This window comes from Pelmatolapia mariae, linkage group LG14 (assembly GCF_036321145.2).
Source record: "Pelmatolapia mariae isolate MD_Pm_ZW linkage group LG14, Pm_UMD_F_2, whole genome shotgun sequence".
Taxonomy (NCBI): Eukaryota; Metazoa; Chordata; class Actinopteri; order Cichliformes; family Cichlidae; genus Pelmatolapia; species Pelmatolapia mariae.
The window spans coordinates 16,469,123-16,488,887 of record NC_086239.1 but is presented as its reverse complement, the minus strand read 5'-3'; the positions used below and the strand labels follow the sequence as shown (position 1 = coordinate 16,488,887).

The window sequence follows — 19,765 nt, the reverse complement described above, 5'->3', positions numbered from 1 at the left end:
GTCAGACAGATCCACCCGCTGCACCGCTGCACAATGAGGCTGTTATACTCATGACAAGCATCTCTCTCTGCCCAGACGCAGTGCATAGAGAAAACTGTTGACACCCACAAAATACAGTTCCCATTACATCACATTGAGGCCCATCGCAATTTTTTGAGAGTAATGTTAAATTTAGTCAAGCCATCAGTCACTCCACCCAGTGTGCTGCCCGTGATATTCTGCAGCCACGGCACAAGCAGCTCTAACTATTCTACAGTATCCAAACTTTTTAAAGATGGGGACAGACCGTTCCCTACACGTGCATCAATCGCGCCACTCGTTTGCTAATTTTTATAGCACACGGCTGATATTTAGCATGCGAACTCGACACCACGCTGCATGTATTCAAGCCAGAGCCTCACCAGATGTTACGTTTTATATTAAAATGTCATTTGCATACCGCATCAGAAAATTGGCTTCACTTCCTCACAGAAACATATGAAGCGGGGATTAAGGCGAGATATTCTTCAAAGGTAAGGGGGTCAAATTTAGCTGCCGCCATTGCAAATTGCAGATCAACTTTCTTTTCTTTGCTCTGGACATACAAGCCTAGCGTGATTCCTGAGGCAATGCACCTGGGCTTCATCTTTCTGTGGGCCATGTGGTATAAAAGTGTAGTGGGGGAGGTTGATGATGGTTATCTGGAGAGGGGAAAAGAAACCCTTTTGGTTTCTATGCTGTGCTTTAGACGTGTTAGCTATCGTAGAGAAATTAGTAATTTCATTGTTTATTTAGTAATGCAAGCATAGTGTGAATGAAAAAAGGTGACATCCTTTTTTTTCTTTCATGCTGAGCAAACGAGGTCATTTTCATTCACACTTCGAATCAAAAACTAGAAAAAAAACTAAATGACTTTCACCCTTTGGCAAATGTGGATGGTGATGCAGGTTTAGGCACAAACAAAGAAAGTAAGGAAAACGAAGCACAGCATGGCATTGCTGACTTTTCACTGTGTTTAATACTTTCTGATTTATTTTTCCTCTTCTGTTTTAAACTGTCAAACACTTTTTGTTGCACTCCTATATTTGTTCCAGAGACCCGTCAAGTAATTACCAAGGTTTACTTACTTTCCCTGAGATAATTGAGATGAGAGAGAAGCACGTCTGCGTTGTACATGGTGGTGAGCCGTAGAAAGTCATCCTTGCTCATCTTGCAGAGCTCTTTGCCGTCCGTGTTTTGAAACATTGCCGTATCAATCTCTAACAGGCCATACTCCTTGATGGCCCACTCTAGCCACTGGCGCACATGGTCCTGGGACCACAGTGATGGGTCTGCAGGACGACAGAAGGAAAGGAGACTGGTTTTACTGACTGTTGTGGGCAGACCTCAGGAAAGACATATCTCTAAGTTAAAGGGAGGAGGGGTAATAAACAAACTGAAGGCAGTTTTCTTTGTATTATTGCAGGCTCTTTACCTCACAATATGAAGTGCCTTCAGGCAACTGTTGTTGTGATTTAGCTTCATATAATAATGCTGAGTTGAACAGACTTCAGTTTGTGTGGTTTAGACAGAATACTAAATATTGCTTTTACTTTATTAAGTAAAATGAAAACAGAGCAGATTCCTAGTTCAGTCATCTATCATAGAATAGTATTCATTTTTGAATCTCATCATTAAATTGACCGAACTTTGTGATACCAAAGAAAACTCAGTATTTGCAAATGTTACTTGACCCATGCCTGATACACAGCACAGCCAATTTGGAAACCAAACCCCAAACTTGCCACTTTGTGGTTAAGGAGTGGCATCCAAGTGAGCTCCTATTAGGTTAATAGATGAGTGGCCTTTGGCATCAGCTAAACACTAAAAAATGAAAAATTTACCAAGTCTGCATTCAGTTTTAATTAAATAATCTGGATGTTCTCGTTTTTTGGCACACTGTTTGGCATTCTGAAACGTACTGAAACACCTTTTGTTTGGACTTTGAGTGAAAGACAAATTTCTTAAACTAAGTGTTCAAACAAAGGGTATAGTAAAAAATATATATATATCTACTTAGGTTCATTAGATTGTGCCTCAGCATTAGTGACATCATACCAGAACAGGCAAGTGACTGCCATCTAACAATAGTAATCAATTTTGTTCTTATGTCTTGATTAATTTTTCCTAACTATACACATCTGTTCTTACCTGCAGGTACAATGACTCTCCGTTCATTGGTGGTCATGTTGGGGGGAGGGGCGTTCTTCTCATCCATGTAGTTTCCATAGTTCATCTGAGATGTATCATTACCCCCCACCAGCTTATTACATTTACCCACACTGCAGTCCACTGGAGACTCCCTGCTGCACAAACATGCATGCACACACACACACATGCACACCAAGTAAGTTGTAAAAATATTATCAGCAGATAAATTGGGTGTTGTTGAATTTCCTTTCCAGCCATTGACTTTGGCACGAGATATTCAAGCCCTACGCTCGTCTGAGCCAAGCATATCAAAGATTAGACGCGAAACGTGAAGGTTAGCTGTGGTAAAGAAATGGCCCGCTGAATGACAAACGACAGCAGCAGAAGTGTCATACAAATGGATGACAAATTAGAAGCAAAACCTGAAAATCTGCAATGAGTGTGGATCTGTTTGATCCACATAGCAGCATAATGTGCCATGGTTTGGGTCCACATGTCCCATTAGAGGGAAGGGGCACTGAAAATAAATACAGCGTTTATCTGAGAGATCATGTTTATCCTACGCCGAAACATTTCTATTATGAAGGGAGGGGTCTCTTCTACGATGACAATAGCCCTGGCCATCTGGAGCAAGGAGTTACTAGATGGTTTGAGGAAATGCACTCACCACATCTCAACACAGTTAAAAAACACCTAACAGTGAATGGTACTCCATCTTACCAGGAGAGCTTGAGAGACTTGGAGAATGAAAGCCAAAGCCACGCCTAACTGAAACTCATTGTGTCGATTTTGCTTTTCAATTCATCACCCGCTCGCATGTCTGATAAAAGTGCATAAAAACTCATCTCTACTAAACAATGCATGCCACAGGGTGTGGCTGTCATGTCATTACCTGGATCCGTTCATGTGCTCATATTCTCTTTTGACGTTGACCCTCACTGGCTGGTTGATCCACTCCTGTTGTGGGGGTAAGGGGTTGATTTTGTGGGTCTGGCCGTAGTCCTGTGTGCCAGATGCAGTCATATCTGTTTTGGGTAGAGGGGCAGCAGCAGCGTAGGGAGGCTCAAATAAGGACTGGTCTTCACTCACCACTGATAGCGCCTCCTGGAGGTGAAAATAACAAACCCTTGGTATTTCTTTCAAAACTCTTTAATGCTTGTGAGCTGTAGAAGTGTTATAGTAGGGTTTATTCTTTCTAGCGTCCCAATTTTGCACTATACTAAATATCTTTCTCTTCTGGCTTCACATACATCAAAGCGATTGCTTGACATGAACAAATACAACTCAAATTTCTTAGTTGACACTATCCAGAAACTTGTGATGTCAAATTTCGAATCTCTAGTGTATTTTTTGTTTACAGTAATTATGTGCAGTTATGGGTCATATCGCTGTCTGGCATCCTCAGCGGTTTGTGTTTACAAGAGTAGTGGCTGTAGCTTCCTGTTGATGTTACGATGACTTCAATCATGCCCACAGTGGAGTAGGGGAGATGCAGATAGGATGCCACAGGGCCTTCTGGTGTAGTAACATCAATAATAACAATAATATTAATCAAAACACACGGCCACCAGCGGTCACCTAGTGGCTCCCATATAAAACGACAAAAAAAAAAAAAGTCTTCTAACTAAGAGTTAACAGCATCCTAATCTAATTTTTCCTTATTCCTGGGGTGTAATTATTTTTTTCTTATCGCCATCTTTGTAATTTCACTGCACCCTGAAATTCCCCCTGTCAGGCCCTGGTGTGGCTACCCTGTCTGGTACTGGGCTTCTCCCCACAGCAGAAGACTCAACAGAAGCATTCGGGTCACAGCTCCAGTGACCCCCTCTACTTTGACTCAGCTGGAGCAATGTAAGTTTATTAAAGAAAACAAACTCTGAAACACAGTGCCGGCCAAGACGCTATGCGGTTTCAACATGCTCCTCATGTAATGTCTTGGAAGTAAAGACTGGATTATGGAGTTTGCTGGTCACATTTTAACATGCAGATGTCACCGGTTTGTCTCTGACAGGGAGCAGAGAAAGACAACGTCACCAAGTCAGATCTGTGCTCAGAATGTGTATACATGTTAACAGGAATGGAATGAGTTTTATATTAGTTTTTCCATTTATCTTTGTGGACAAGAATAAAACAAACAAATACAATGAAAGAAAAACAAAACAATAAGACAAAAGTTTAAAGTGAAATCATTACAGCCATATGCCTCTGAGGATCGGGCCTAGGTCTGATGCGCATCTGGATCTGATAGGATGTGATGGCACAGCTTAGACTGAGACGTGTCTAATCCCCAAGGACTGAATTATTTCATTCCAACATGCCAGATATCTGCCTCGGGGGGAAAAAATGCTACTTGATATTCATTGATCAATATTTCCAACATGCAGCCGTTGCATTCTCAAAAATGTTGCTTTTATGAAAGTGAAATCCTCAAGATCTCACATAACTTCACTACTATTCACTTCTAAGGCATTTCATGCGAGTGGAAAGTTTTCACTTGCCCTCATTTCAGTGCACTTTCTTTTTGTAGGACACATATTTCTTGGTGCAATGGCATAACTAATGTAATATATAAAATGCATGTATGCACATGCATTAACCTCCTAAGACCAGAACTCTTTCATGGTATGCATTTTTAATTTTTCTTTGCTATTTGGGCAATTGGGACCTGATAAATGTAAAAACAAAGAATCACCAGATATTTTTTTACCTGATTTTTGTTTCTAAGAAAAATGAGAGCCACATATGAAAACATTCGTTTTGAATTTTGATAAAACAGAGGCAGTAAAATGTCCTCGTAAGTGGATATCAGGCCCCTGGAGAGCAAAATTTTGTATTTTGGTCTGGACAACCCAAAATGTGATGTCCACATATGTGGATGCCAGGTCCTAGGAGGTTAAATACAACAATGACAAAAAGAGAAAAAAGGTGAGAAGACTCTCTCATCAGCTACAGTTTGAGACCTTAATAAGGGACCTAATGTGCCAACCTTCTCTAAAACTTCAGTAATAACAATCGGGGTGTCTGTTGTAATGGTGCTTTTCTTATTACTGCAGTGAAAATGATATGTTACATAAAACTTATCCAATGATCAGAAGAGATGTTTGATAGTGTCTGATACTCACTGCAGTGGAAAAAAATGTTAACATTTGTATGTGCCATTTAGCACCATCTGTTGCCTCTGTGTTGGTTGTGTTTACAGAACTGGATGCAAAACATGGATAAAAACGATTTACAGTGCATGGGTGTGGCAAATAAACCGGAGCTTTACGGGCTTTTCGCAAACTGGAATATATGGATTTGTGTTTAACGCTGTGATGATTTGGATTAGCAAGCCTCAATGATGGGCTACGGGCTATGGCAACTGTAGACCAAACTAGGGATTTTGTAATATACGACTCTTCAGGTTAATGGGTGGATTAAAAAAAAGAAGAAGAAGAAGAAAAAAGGAAAAGCTGACCCTCTTAACCGTCTGCCAGAATTAGACTTTCCAGCGATTTTCATCAGTGGATCTGTCATAGTCTGAACACTGGCAGCAAGACACATTATCTGAGCAGAGCACAGCAGCTAGTTTGTGGATGATAAAGTGTAAGAGAGTGAGGGAATGTCTCATTGCAGCCTGATAAAGGGTTTGTTAACTACTATGACTGTTGCACGTTATATTTACAATGACATATCAGGCTGCACAATTGGAGCAATGATTGGCAAGTGGTGTGTGCCCATCAGGATTGGAGTACTCTTTATTTTTATTTTTTTTGTTTTGTTTTAGATAGGGGTACAGCACTCTCGCAGAAGAAGCTGAAAGGATGAGAGAACAGAGCCAATTAGGAACACACACATACTACCAGTGAGAGCTACTACAGGCAGCCGATTACACACTCTTTGTCTGCCTGAAATCGTCCTAAGATAAGTCGAAAATGTGTTAGGCACCAAAGAGGAACTTTTCCTGAAAAATTATAATCACACACACACACACACACACACACACACACACACACACACACACACACACACACACACACACACACACACAAATCTCCAGAAACTTCCTGAAATTTAAAGATTTATTTTTAATTAATCCTTTAAAGTCAATTCCCCAAAGCATGCTTTCTGCGTTTTTCACTATAGCTCTCCGCAGTAACCAGACAAAGGGGGAAAAACATCAAATAAATCATAGCTCAGTTGTGGATCAGCACGCACCATTATGACCATTGTGTGAGTGTGACACCTGCTGGGAGCAACCTCTGTTCTGTTTACATCAGCCAAGTCTATCTCCGCAAATGCGTCACTACGTGTCTGGGAGCTGGCTGGATACCGCGTGGAATAACTCCACATCCAGACTACACGTGTATCTGTTTGGCGTTCACACACAGCCATCTACCAGGAGCCACCCACGGAGAGGGGGGGGGGGGGGCATTCCTGTCTTTTGTTTAAGGAGGAAGAGGAAACCTGTCAGGAAAAGATTGTGTAGAACAGGAAGCTCTCATGGCTAGAGAGTCCTTCCTTTCTTTAGCGAGCATGAATGCAAGTAGCAGCCAGTCGTTTACGCCAAAAGGATTCAATTATGATTGCATTAATTGTAATGCAGCTTCTTACTTTGTTAGAAAACCCAGGCTGATATAGTCATGTCCTCTTGCAGCCGTGGGGGGGAATTAACTTCAAGTGCGCTACAAAACAATCACAGCGCTGTGAGCGATGAGCGATTTAAGGCTATATGTAGACTGACATTTTTTTTTTTTGTCTGGCCAACGTTTACACTCTTCCAAAACTCACACCACACCCAGCCGCCACAAACCAGCTACTTTAAATTTCCGAAAGAAAACAAATCGCATTAGGTTTTCTTGCAACAATAAGAGTGAATACAGATGCTTCATTCTTCCCAGCTCACACTTGTTAACTAAACGCGTTGCAGGGTGAACTTAATAGGGACTTTGCCATTCAACATCTGGTGGCTTCAGCCATAATGCATCTGGAATTTGACTGTTGGGGGGGCCGGTAGCCAGTGTTAATGTAGACCAGCGCTCAACCAGCAGCAGCACCATTTCAAAATAGTTGTGTAACTGCACGAGGAGCAAGCCAAGGTATCGTTGTGAAGGTTTGCGGTTTAAAGTGTCGCAAACGGTGCAGTTACTGTGTGAAGTAACCGTATGACAGCCTTCCTTACACTTTCACAAAACTCCCTGTCCGGCAGCGGAGGGGATAACAGAAACAACAACCAACAGAAATACAGGGAGGAATGTGATTCTTCTTCTTTTGTGGTAAATTCTAAGCCGTCAGAGTTTTTAACCTACGACGAGATCTTCGTACCGAGCCGGGCGATGTGCCACACCACTGTTGCGCAGCTCGACACATCTATCCAGCGGTACATCCAGTCATGGCTATTGCTCAGCCCCCGCTGCCCAGACTAAACCAAATCGCTGAACACAAGTATTACTTATGACTACAGGAAAGTACAGTCTACATGGGTTTGTATGAAACAATTCATCGCTCCTTTGTGCCTTTCCAGACGCGCGTAATTATGCGCTCGGTCCCCCAAATCCAAAGGGTGATCTCTGATTTAGCCTCGAATCCACACCACAGCAGTGCCCTCGCAACCAGTCAGATAATATATATGTATATACAAAAAGCGAGAAGGATACTTTCAAAGAAAGAAGAAGGAAATCGGGTTACCCGCTTTCAGACCGACAGAAAAAAGCCGCTCATCTTTGCCTGACTGGAGATCCCAGCTCACAGACGACACAGAGGGGTATTTCAAACCATTGCTTAAAAAAAAGGAGGCGCAACTTCGAAAAAAAGCAGTCTCCCACAAACTCATACACCCCGTTCTCCACCCTTACCTTAATAGTTCCGTCCATTTTGCGCAATTTTCAGCGGACCCGGACGATACCCCAAACATGACACGCTCCTGAATTAATTCCAGTCCCCGGTATGTGGCGGAGAGAAAGAGACACTTTTACCGGATTGCGTTTTTTCTTTCCTCTAAATTTGGGAAGTGAAGTCACCACTGTTGAGAAGGTTGAGAAGGAAGCTGTGTGTCACCGAAAGCCCTGCCTTCAAAAAAGCAGGATACTGTCCCAGAGAGATAAGCAGGGAAAACAATTGAGTGTTCGCTCCGCTGTTATGTTTTTCTGGTCGGAAATATTTACAGGATGGCTGCCTGCGTTGTGCACAGCCATTGCTGTGTAGCCTGCAGTAAAATTGTGTTGTGTGTTTTGCTTTCCCAGTAATGCCACAGATGGTGTGGAATGGTTTACTATTTCTCCGGCTTATGAATTATTCCTGCTCATATTTGACTGAGATTTTGTGGAAAGAGGTTTTACTGTCGCCGGACAATCTAAGTTATGCGACTGCATGTTTTAGAGCGCTTTTGGTTAACGCCTACACTTCAGACTTACATCTGGCCACTACCTCCGATTCTCTATAAAACAGCCTATTCTCTCTTTAAAAAAATAAATAATAATGTTTATTATATACATAGTTAAAGTGATACATTAAATAAACATTGTCTTTGAACCTAGACAGATGTTGGACACATCTGACTAGGTTCGATGTAGCTCTAAATCAAATAAGGAGAGCAACCTGAACACCTCTGACAGGAATTGTTGCAAACTCCTTTTTTTTCTATGAAGCCTTTTGTGGATTTTTTTCCCTGAGACACCATTAATAAAATCCAAGCATTTAGCTCCAACCGCACTATAATCTAAGGGTCTGGGCTACACGTGTGCGTCTGCTGTTCAGCACAGGGCTAAAAGGATGAAGCTCAGAATGCATCAACATAAGCCCACTAAAAAAGGATTATTATTATTATTCGATATATTTACGTTTTTGTCATTTTAATCATAGCTTTTTAAACTTCAAACTTTCTGTTTTACTCCATGTTTGCTTAAGTCTAAAAAAGAAACCCCAGATCCCCACCCCCACATATATTTCCTCTTCTTTTACCCCACGAAATTCCTCCTCATCAATTTAAACCCAATTTCAGGCACATGCTAGACGAGTAACCAGGTCTGAATATGACCAGACTAATAACTCTACATTTGGTAATTCTGAGAGATGGGACACATTTACATCCAACAAAACAGGTAACTAACTTTAGAAGCCTTTAAAATGTTCACCTTAACCAAGGTTGCGCAATTGCAGGAGTCTGAGTACAAAATAAAATAAAATGAGAGACTTTCTTTGCTAAACTGAATGCACCTGGTTACAGTGTAATTAAGATGATAATGATGATGAATATTCTTGTGATTTTGAGGGGTGGTTTCGCTTTGAGGACCGGCCTCAGTGTGCACAAAAAATAAGCTGGGAGCTGCTGCCAGCGAAGACTGGCAGCAGGGCCGGCCTGTCTGCTCTCGGCTTGGGGGTCTGGTGAAGCTGTGGGCCCCCACCCTTGGGACCACCACATCTGGATCCTGCTAAGGGTCAAGGCTTCTCCTGCCTGAGGCCAGTTCAGACTCGTGTAATTAAGGGAGACACCTTGTTTAACTCTTCAGTGACTGGCTTGGGTTGTTTTTTGTTATTCTTATACATTCCAAAGTCTAAGGTTTTCAATTTTTTGTTGTTGGGAGACTGGTGATAAAGGGGGGAAATTAAAGAAGTACTTAAGCTGCGACCTTGAGCAAGTGACTCACTATAAGGTTTTATGATCAGCAATAAAGAAACAGATCTCTTGAAACACTCCATCCCACCAGTGTGTGATGTGCATCTTTGGATTTATGTCACTTTCCATTAATAAAAATACACTCATCCCGCTGTGGTGTCAAAATCAGTTTAGGTAACATAAATAAATGAAATATCTTTGGAAACAGAGCTGCAAATTTCCAGGACATTATCAAATGACGCAAACCCCCCTCCTGCTTAAAGAAAAGAAAATATGTGATTTTGGAAGTTAACAACATGTCCTTCTGATTCAAGGCCATAACCTACCTGCCACTCTGATTTATCAAGAAGACTGGGGGGTTGGTGGTGGCAGGATCTACATAGATCATAATGAATACTGTGGTAACAAACATTTTGGAAGGCCAATAAACAAATGCAAGTTGGTTTACACAGCGAACCACAGAACATCTGGCTTGACGCTGGAACTAGACAGCCAGACATTTCTTCTTGCACCACGAGCCAGTAGCTCCTCTGTCTCTCCGCTGGGGCAAGGAGCCAGAGGTGGGCGGATACTATGGTGAGTTTATGTTCTGCAGCTTTTCAATTGTTAGGCCCATCCTTTCTTCTTTAGCTTATAGAAGGATCTGCTGAGATTTGTCTTATGTAAATCTGATTTACAGTTAGTTAATGAGTTCAATTGAGTAATATGGTTTTAGTTTGAGCGAAGACAAACAGTCTGTCAAAGGAGTGATATATATATATATATATATATATATATATATATATATATATATATATATATGAAGATTATTCTTTAACAATTTTTAAACACGAGTTCGCTACTCTTTGCCCAATGATGTGCACCTGGAAACCTCATTTGGCTATTCTTGAAGTGGGAAATACGTAAAGCGGGCTACTGAGTGTTGCGTGAAACACAACTGTTCCCAGAGTGTTATTTCAGCGAAGAAATGGTCCCGGTCCATGCGAGTCTGTTGGGGTTGCTGTTCATTAGAATGCAGACTTGTATTCAGATCATTCCTTCTCTGGGGCTAAAAGACAGCTCGAGTCAAAATACTGAGGGCAAAAAGTGGAGTCTGCAGCACATATAAGCACGAACTGTCTGGCCCCTCGCTCTAGGCCATAATTAATTTGAGATTTATTTTTATTGGAGAGTTCCAGTCTCGCCTGGCCTTAACCAAACAAAACCAAATGCTTGGCCGTGGATCCGCTTGAATGGGGAATATTTCTTTTTAAATTTTCTATTGAGGCGTGCCACATTCAGACCAACATCTCTTTGAGTGCGAGTGAGCCAGTGAGTGCTGGACTTGCACGAAAAAAAAAAAGAAAAAAAAGGCACAGGCTAACCCTCAACCCAAACAGGAGAATAATAACTGTCATTTAACAAACAATGGGATTAAAGCAAACGTAAGCAACCCGGGCTGCAAACTATAAGAGGCGAGCAAAATTGAAAGTTAACTCCCGATATCAACCTTTCTCCCTCACTGATCTCCTCTGTCTCACTCCCTCTTCTGTATATATATATATATATATATATATATATATATATATATATATATATATATATATATATATATATATATATATATATATATATTTATTTATTTATTTATTGATTGATTTTTTTTTTTCAAGGGAGCAGAAAGACTCTTTTAAATGCGTATTTTCTCCTTAAACATTCCCTGCTATTTAACTCTTTCACAACAAATCCGGAATTGTTCTGAGCCCCGAAACGCAGGATCTCTCAGCAGTGGCACAAACGCCGTGCCTGGATGAAAGGAGCCCTTATTCAAAAGGGAACGGGTCTTCAAAACATTAACAAGAAGCCCGTGGAAAAAAAATACCTTAATTATGAAGATATTACAGCAACTTTGCTGCTGCACAATGACTTATTTTAATGAGGCGCAATCCAGGCAATCACACCCGTGCAGATTATTTTGATGGATTTGGGAGTGAACGTCACGCAACCACCCAAGTTTACTTACACTTGTTGACATCTTCTAGTCTTACACACACACACACACACACACACACGCACACACACACACACACACACACACACACACACATACACACACACACACACACACACACACACGTTGCAATAAAGAGAAACACTTAATGGTTTCAGCCACAGACATGCGGCTGTAGCAGTTGCAGGTAGTCACGCCGAGCCATGTGTGACGTGATGCAGGTTTATGTGAAAACCAGATGTGCGCTGTTTGCTTTATTTACATTTTTAGGACCAAGAGAAAGAGAGACTCAGAGAGAGAGGGAGAGAGAAGTTCGTGACGTCAGACATGTTTATGACCCATAATAGCAGCATTTTTGGAGTAAAGAGGGAAAAAAAAAGTTGAGTCGAGTTTGGTAAATCACACAGACCACAGATCCACACTTCAGCACTGACTTGACAGTGTAAACATGTAGGCTTTTTCCACGCGAAGAAAAATAAAATGCCCCCCGGCAGGTACTCAGGCTACAGGTGTCAGACTTAGAAAATAATACAAAAAATAAGTAGCATTTAAAAATTACAACAGGCGCATAAAATCAGCATAAAAAAGCCTATTCTGGCAACAGGCGGGGGTAGAAACACTGGTTTTAAATACAAATAAAGACAGTGGTTTGTTAAAGGTTTTAACATTCAGTATCATTTCACTGTGCGCAGGCTTCAATCAAAGGACCCAAAATTGTCCCTCAAACATTACCTGATCCAAGAGACGGTGGTGTCTTACCTTGACGTAAGACGACGTGTCAGGGACAGTTTGAAACATGTCTACTTGACAGAGACAGGCCCAAGGGTGCTCAGTGTCCAATGGGCCCTGAGAAAAAGGAAAAGAAGACAAACAATTATCAAGATTTCTTTCACCATTATTTATAGATTTTATTATTTCATTTAAACGTTATTTACACTTGCTGAACTGCAAACATCCACAGAGTACCGCGTGTTTTCACGTGTTTTGAGAACTCCGGCGTAGTGCACACATGGGTTGCCACTTCCACCAAAATAAAGAGAAAGTCAAATTTGCTTAATAGCCCCCGTGCACGTCAGACTCCACGCATAATGGCTGGATTCATTCATAAAGCTCTTTTTTTTTCACCAGTGGTCAGCGGTATTAGATACGGGTACCTTTTAATTACCGCTGTCCATAGCTGACATTCAGAAACACCATTAGACGGAAATTACACCACTGACCTACTGCTAACATGGATGAATTACTTCATGTCGCCCAATAGGAGTTGGGCAGCAAAAAAAAAAAAAAAAAGGAGGGCCCCATCCCAACCCCCATCACGTTTTCCCCCTAAAGCTTACCACATATTGAAACACTTTTCGCTTTAATAAGTGCAGCTTACAAAGTCTAGGGTGAAAGGGCACTTAGAGGACGGTGTTTTTTAGTCCATTCCCTCCCTCTGCAATTATTAGGAAGGCAACGGCACACGGCACCAGAAATGGCTCTTGTGCTACGCGATAAAGCAAATAAATGTATATGGACTTGCAGGACGCACCATTAAAGCTTAACATATTTTAACAAGGCGTACGGGACGTACTGGGACGTCCTGTTCAGCAGCTATGCTGCGATGTGTCATGATTAGAAGCATGCAGTCGTGGCCATATTTTGATAATCGATTTTTTTTCCTGCTGTACACGTTTTTATTTTTGATGCTGACTCCAGACCACGAGCCTTTGGCATCTTGTAGAAAACACCTGTCAAAAAAAATCCAAGAAAAAAAAAAAACATGTTTATACCAGAAAGTCACAGCAACACAAACTCTCTCTATGTGCAGCGCAATTTCGAGTCTCTTTTTCGTGCCTCGTGATAAATTGACCAAGGAAGAGTGCATTATACATGAACGTGACACGGTTTTAAATCCCTTTATTTTGAAGTTTGTTTTTTTTCTTTCGATTCCTTCGGGCAAAAGCAGAGCTCGCCTCATAAAGTTCCCCAAATGCATCCAATTTCTACGGGGTAAAAAGACCATAGGATACCGCATCTGCAGCCAATTAGGCAGAGGAGGACTGGTGAATAACGGCGTGAACCTTCCTCCGAGACAGCCCCGTGGGCCGGGACCCCTCTAGTGTTACATTTTAAGCATCTTACCTTGCTGTTATCCATCACAAACGAGAGCCAACTGATTTTCGGCTAATACGCATTCCATTTTGTTTGTCTTACCTTCCCCAAAGTTAGACTGTGAAAAAGTGGCTTGACAAAAGATTATCAGGTTATTGCTTTTCGATATAATTCGACCCTTAAGTGGGAAAAATAAAAGTCTGATGCAACGATACACAAAGATTAGCGCAACTATTAAGATGTAGCTGCTGCAGTTTCATTTCACTTTTGGAGTCATTCCGAAACGTCCACTCTCGCTCGAGGTGCAAACTCTACATCCGTTTACGACGTGACTGGGCATCAATAAAAGCAATAAAACAAGCAGAAGTGATTTATTATCCTCCCGCATTCTCACCCACGCTGTGCACAGTTTACACGACTCCGTATTTTGAGGATTATTTTTCCTCACTCACCTGTCGTTGTTGTGCCAGACGCTTGATCTTTCTTTCTTGCTTTCCTTTTTCCGATTGCAGCTAATCACTCCCCCAATTTTAAATAATTAGTCCCGTCCAGGCAAAGCCGTTTTCCGAATGATGATGACAGTGAGTTATTTTGAAAGGGGCAAAAAGGAGCGCCGGCTGTATGAATGGAAATGTTAGAGAGATTGAAAAGCCGCGACCAATGAGCAGAGAGAGAAAAACCTCCCCTCGCCCGGCGGTGTGAGGCCACTGAACCATGAAATAAGGGAGAAGCAGAGAGAGGGAAAGAGCGTCATAAAGCTGATTTATAAAGCCTGTTGTTGAAAGAAAGTGTCGATATATTTTTTAAGTGCAAAAAAAGATATTTTGAGCAGCTTTATTTTTATTACAACGAGCAGGCAAATATCAGCGGAGATGGCACATTGGGCAAACTTCAAAAAGAAACCAGAGCCACTTTTTGTGTTCAACAAACTTGTTGTTACCTATCCAGAATAAAGTTGTAAACAAAGTTCGTTCGTGGGTGGAATTAAAACATAACGCAATTTATATGACAGATACTGAGCAAGCCTAAAAATGTTAGCCACAAGAAACTGACTTAGTGAGGAAATCTCCCTCTGCCACATAAACAAGCACCCCCTCCAGTTATTAATACTGATGCTAATATTAATAATCAATTATCTCTCAGGAGTAGCTTTTCCGTTCATGTTCCTCTCTGTCCTCACGGTGACAGTCCCCGCAGGAATAAAACAGCAACACGAGTTCCTTTTCCTGCATCTGACCCCACTCGCTTCACTAAATTCATTTCCTTCACGTCTCTGCCCTCATCTTCGACCCGGAGTCCTCCAAAGGGTGTGGGGGCAATTCACGGTGAGGAAAGTCGCCCAACCATAGCATTTTATAGCCTCATCAAGGTCGCTATTTCACGCAGGGCAACCAAAGTGAAACAGAGAAGCTGGTTGTAACTTGTTGCGTGCGAGAGCCTATAAGATATGCTTAAAATGAGTGTGAAATGTTGGATCTGATGCGGGTTTTTTAAGACCTCTCATACTTTGTAACATACTTACATACTTGTCAGAGCAGAGGTGTAATGTCCTCATAGCCTCCATAGCCTACTTTTGTGATGGGACTGCTTCAGGCTATAAAATGAGGTCAAGAAAATAAATACATTTATGTTTTTTTCTGACACATGCCTTTAATGACAGGCGTCCGAAAACAGTCTTAAAACGTTAAGATATGGCCTACCGAGCGCCTTCACTCATTCTTTTACAGTGATGGGGTCATCTGGTAAAAAGGTCGTCTTTCATCACCGGCTAGACCTTCTGTTTGTTGCACCGTTTCCTAATGCAGTGATTAAGAACAACAACGCTGATAATAGTGTTCCCAGCACGAAACAATTGGCGGAAATCCCAACATCCTTTTTACTGAAAAATGGCATTCATGCGCCTGCTTTGTTGCCTTCCTCAGGGTACAGCAGAAGACTTTTCTAACACATTTGAACAGCAGCTATTACATTTTTACAAAAGAAATAGACAAAAAACAACAACAACAACAACAACAACAACAAAGACAAAGTATATGTGCATCTATATGCTGCACAGTGCAGGGTTTTATTAACATCCAGCTGTCTCAGTCCAAAGAAAGCCCAGGCTTTTATTTATTTTGTTCACTCTCAAATCAGCACTGAATGGCTCCCATATTTACTGAAATCTAATTTTTGTGAACAACAGGAAACAGAAGTTGTAATATATTAACACTGGGGGACAGTTTTACACCTATAGTGTTGCGCTATCTTGCACTTTTCACTGTTGTTGTTTTTTTTTGGGGGGGGGGTTCCCTGAGACTGATAGTAAATGTGTAATGTGGCTCATTATGCCTCCTGCTAATGCTCCAGGCAAACATGCTGGCAGCTTTATGTGTCTTGTTTTAATATTGTTTAGCATCTAAGCCCTAATGTTGCAAACAGAATCTCATTGTGTGCTTAAGCAAGCAGACGTAACCCCTCTCTGCCGCCGGTGCCGAGCAATCTGCCATCAGCAGTTTTGCCACAAGCAGTCAACTGCTAGTCCTCGCTCTGCACTGGTATGTTAACATTTGAGAGCACGTCTTCTCTTGGGATTCACAACAGAAACACTTTTATTTGAGATGATGCGGGCAAACCTGCAGACATCTGTGATTGCATCGCTCAGAGTAAATGAAGCTCCTCGCTCTGAACTGTAATGAGTTATTTATTTAGCTGAAGAGGCTACTGAGAGATGATCTGAAGATGGAGATTATTGGTCCAATCCAAACCTTTCTTTTGTAGCTCCTGGGGGAGAGAGAAAATGGCAGTGTGGCACCAGGGAAGGCAGGGCAGAACCTCAAATGTTTTCACGCAAGCTCCCAGGCACTTATGATCCAGACGTGGAACGGTGCTTTTGCACTGGGCTCATGTTCAAAAGAGTGAAAGCCACTGTATGTATCTTGTGTATGTGTGTGTGTGCCTGTGTGTGTGTGAGTACGCTGAACAACAGCAAGGAGATGGCAAAATGTGAAAAGTGACAGATGAGGTTCTTTCGGGAAGACTTCAACCATCTACCCTCTTCTGAATTCTCGAATAAAACAAGCTGAAGGAAGGAGAAAGTAAAAGTTTCTTTTCAGCTGCTTGCAAGGGCAAAGACACTAAACCAGCACCAGAGTGTGGAGTGAAAACAACAAAGAAACAATCACAAAGCTGCATTCTGTAGGTCCATAGCAGACAGCAGCCCACTTCTGTGCGCGTGTGTGTAGTGATAATTAGAGAGGGGAAGTATTAAATTAAAGCAAAGCAGTCATTTTATGAGCCAAGCATTTATGAAGGTAATAGCGTCCCTATAAATTAACGACCTCCCGATGTCTCTTGATGTGTTTCCCCTTCGTCGGGTCCGGAGAAAAGCACTGATACTTCAACTATTTGACCCCCACCTGTTCAGTCTTGGTATTTTCGCTCCCGGGAATAATGCTGAGACCAGAGCTTGGGAGTGGTGTTGAGACAAAATGCACGCTGCCACTCCACACAGTGTGTTCTGGTATGTGTTTAATCAAAAGAAGAGTGGTCGGTGTCTTTTTGTGAGACACCTTGTCCACATAATTGCTTTTCCCAACACCACAAATTGGTCTGAATTCACGACCTCATACACACTGGTCTTCCAGACCACCTATCCCATGCCAGTTCAGCCGTAAGTGTTGGCACACCCTGCCTCTATAGTCCAGACAGGACATGGGAAACCAAGGTGCTCGCTTTACATTTTAAATCAGTTTCACTTGCCAAGGGGGGAGTCATCCCTACACGAACAACACGAGGCTGAAATAAAGCCCCTGAAAATGACTGCTCCTGTGGAAAAAAAAAAACAGTTGGGAGAGTGAGAGCAGGAGGAAAGCAGTGCCATTTAGAAAGCCTAAATCATCCCCTGAGCTATAAATCCTGTGACCACTCATCATTCAGCAGCATTTTAAAAACCCCTTAAAGAAAAACACTGAGTGAAATGAATATGCTGTCACCTCTCATTTGGGTCTGGCCCACTAGCTCAATAAGAAAAGTGTTGTTCCCTGGAAGGCTGCTAGTCCGAGCTGAGCTCTCAGGTTTAGGGTTTACCCCTGTCCCGCATTCTCAATGCTTTGAGGCCCAAGTCTCTCTCGTTCCTCCCCCACGTCCCCCCAGACATGTCTGACAGGCTGAACTCGATGTGGGCTGCTCACCAGACTACAAAAATCATTCATCTGTGGCTTCAGACGGTCAAATCTGGATCTAATAAAGGGAGCCTGCCTATTGATCCTATTTACAAGGGAAGGCAGTGCAAACTCTTGCCACTTGGGGGCTCTGTAGCTCAAGTTTGTGACGGCTTCTTGATCACTCTGGTACAGTTGCTCATCATAGGAGACAGGAAGGGCGAAATCTTCTAAGTAAACTGATGTGATTTGTTATTAAAACAACATCTATTCCTGTCTTAATAACTTTTTTCATATTGATTTTCTTTTAAATGTCTTTTATCTAAAGGCAGTATTTTATAGAAATGTGTTAGATAAAAAAGAGATATTGACATCTGCAAGATAAGACATTCCTGTTCTGGACTATTTGAAGCTTAAAAAACAGAACTTGTGGGGTTATTGAGTCCAAAGATAACAACAGTCTCCTCCTTTTCCAGCCATGACACAAACAACCACGTGGAATCAAAAATAAATAAAATAACCCATGAGTGTATTATGTATCGATAATGTCGTTTCCAGGTCGTTTCATTCTAAATACAGGAGAGAAGCAGAGTGAAGGCACGGGGAAAATCCTCACACTGACAGAAAAGCCAGAAGAAGCATCTAAGAATGAAATGGGACGCAGGGAGAATGAGTCAGAGCTACTTTCAGGGTTGTGTTTACGTGTTGGTGAGGGCACTACCCCAAACGCCTAGGCAAAACCACAGCATTCCATGTAAGTCTTAAAGAGACAGAGCGACGCTGTCATCGTGGGTATCTGGGGCGTAAAGCGTTAACATATGGAGAGGGCTATTTGAGACAGCTGGTGAGAGGCGCAGAATCAGTAGGTGGCTATGCCAGCACTACGATGGCATTCAAGTTGGGTGTCAGGTAATCTCTGAGAAAGTGCAGATTTATGCATTTTTTTTTAAATTTCATATTAGTTTCACTAAAATTGGACTCTTTTTTTCTTTTTTGATTGAAATCCAAACAGACTTGTGGCTTGTGTCTTGCTACGGCTAAAAAAGAAAAAGGGGGAAAAAAGACAGGTTACTGTGGCTGCATTTCGGAGACACTACAGAGGGCACAGTTGAGCCGTGAAACAAGTGCGAGGAGAGGAGAGCTCCACACACGAGCAGAGGCAGGCTTGTGTTTGAAACTTTTTCTGTATAAATCACAAAGATTTGATTTAAGCATTGCCAAAAAAAAACAAAAACAAAACAAATATACCAGAAGGTCAACCACACAACCAGTATTTCTGCATTGCTAGCACTGCCATGTTAGTCCCTGATGTTACACAGAGAATTATACTTTCCAGAGGTTTCTAGGTAGGTGAACTGAGGTGTATTCTTGTATCTAGTTTGTAGTTTTAGCTAAAATTCTTCACAACGTGGCAAAACTGGCACATACAAGAAGCTAGTATTAATTCTGAAAGTGTCTTCACTCAACATACAGACAGCAGAGTGGCTCAAGAAGTCTGAAGATGACAGGCCCAGTTTACATGCAGAGGAAAAAAAAGCTCACTGCTAGGAAGAGCACAAACCAAGACGAGAAAACGAGAGAACGGTGTAGGTGTGAGGAGAGAGGTGAGAGAGCGGTAATGGTGTTGATGTTGACAATCGGTTACAGAGAGGGCGAGAGAAAAAGAAAGTGTGTTGGTTCGAGGGCGTTTTGCAGAGAGGGGTAACTGGGATGGAAAGAGAGGATGCAGAGAAGGAAATGAATGGAAGTGAGGGGGGGGCAAAAAGAGAAACAGCC

The 19,765-nt window shown here is 41.9% G+C and overlaps 1 protein-coding gene across 6 annotated transcripts in view; it reads right to left on the bottom strand.

Annotated features, from left to right (window-relative positions):
• The window catches only part of fli1 (Fli-1 proto-oncogene, ETS transcription factor), a 30,743-nt gene extending 16,308 nt beyond the window's left edge, over positions 1-14,435 (bottom strand). The window contains exons 1-5 of one of the 6 annotated variants that reach the window (XM_063493553.1): positions 14,300-14,435; positions 12,513-12,599; positions 3,062-3,273; positions 2,170-2,324; positions 1,107-1,310 (exon numbers count right to left, since the gene is read on the bottom strand). In XM_063493553.1, the coding sequence (XP_063349623.1) occupies positions 1,107-1,310; positions 2,170-2,324; positions 3,062-3,273; positions 12,513-12,551 (610 nt within the window). In that variant the 5' untranslated portion in view covers positions 12,552-12,599; positions 14,300-14,435. Of the gene's footprint in view, positions 1-1,106; positions 1,311-2,169; positions 2,325-3,061; positions 3,274-7,836; positions 7,900-8,003; positions 8,138-12,512; positions 12,600-14,299 lie in introns of those variants that run through there. The other 5 variants (XM_063493548.1, XM_063493549.1, XM_063493550.1 and 2 more) reach the window with 5 other exon arrangements.
• Between the last annotated feature and the right edge of the window lie 5,330 nt (positions 14,436-19,765).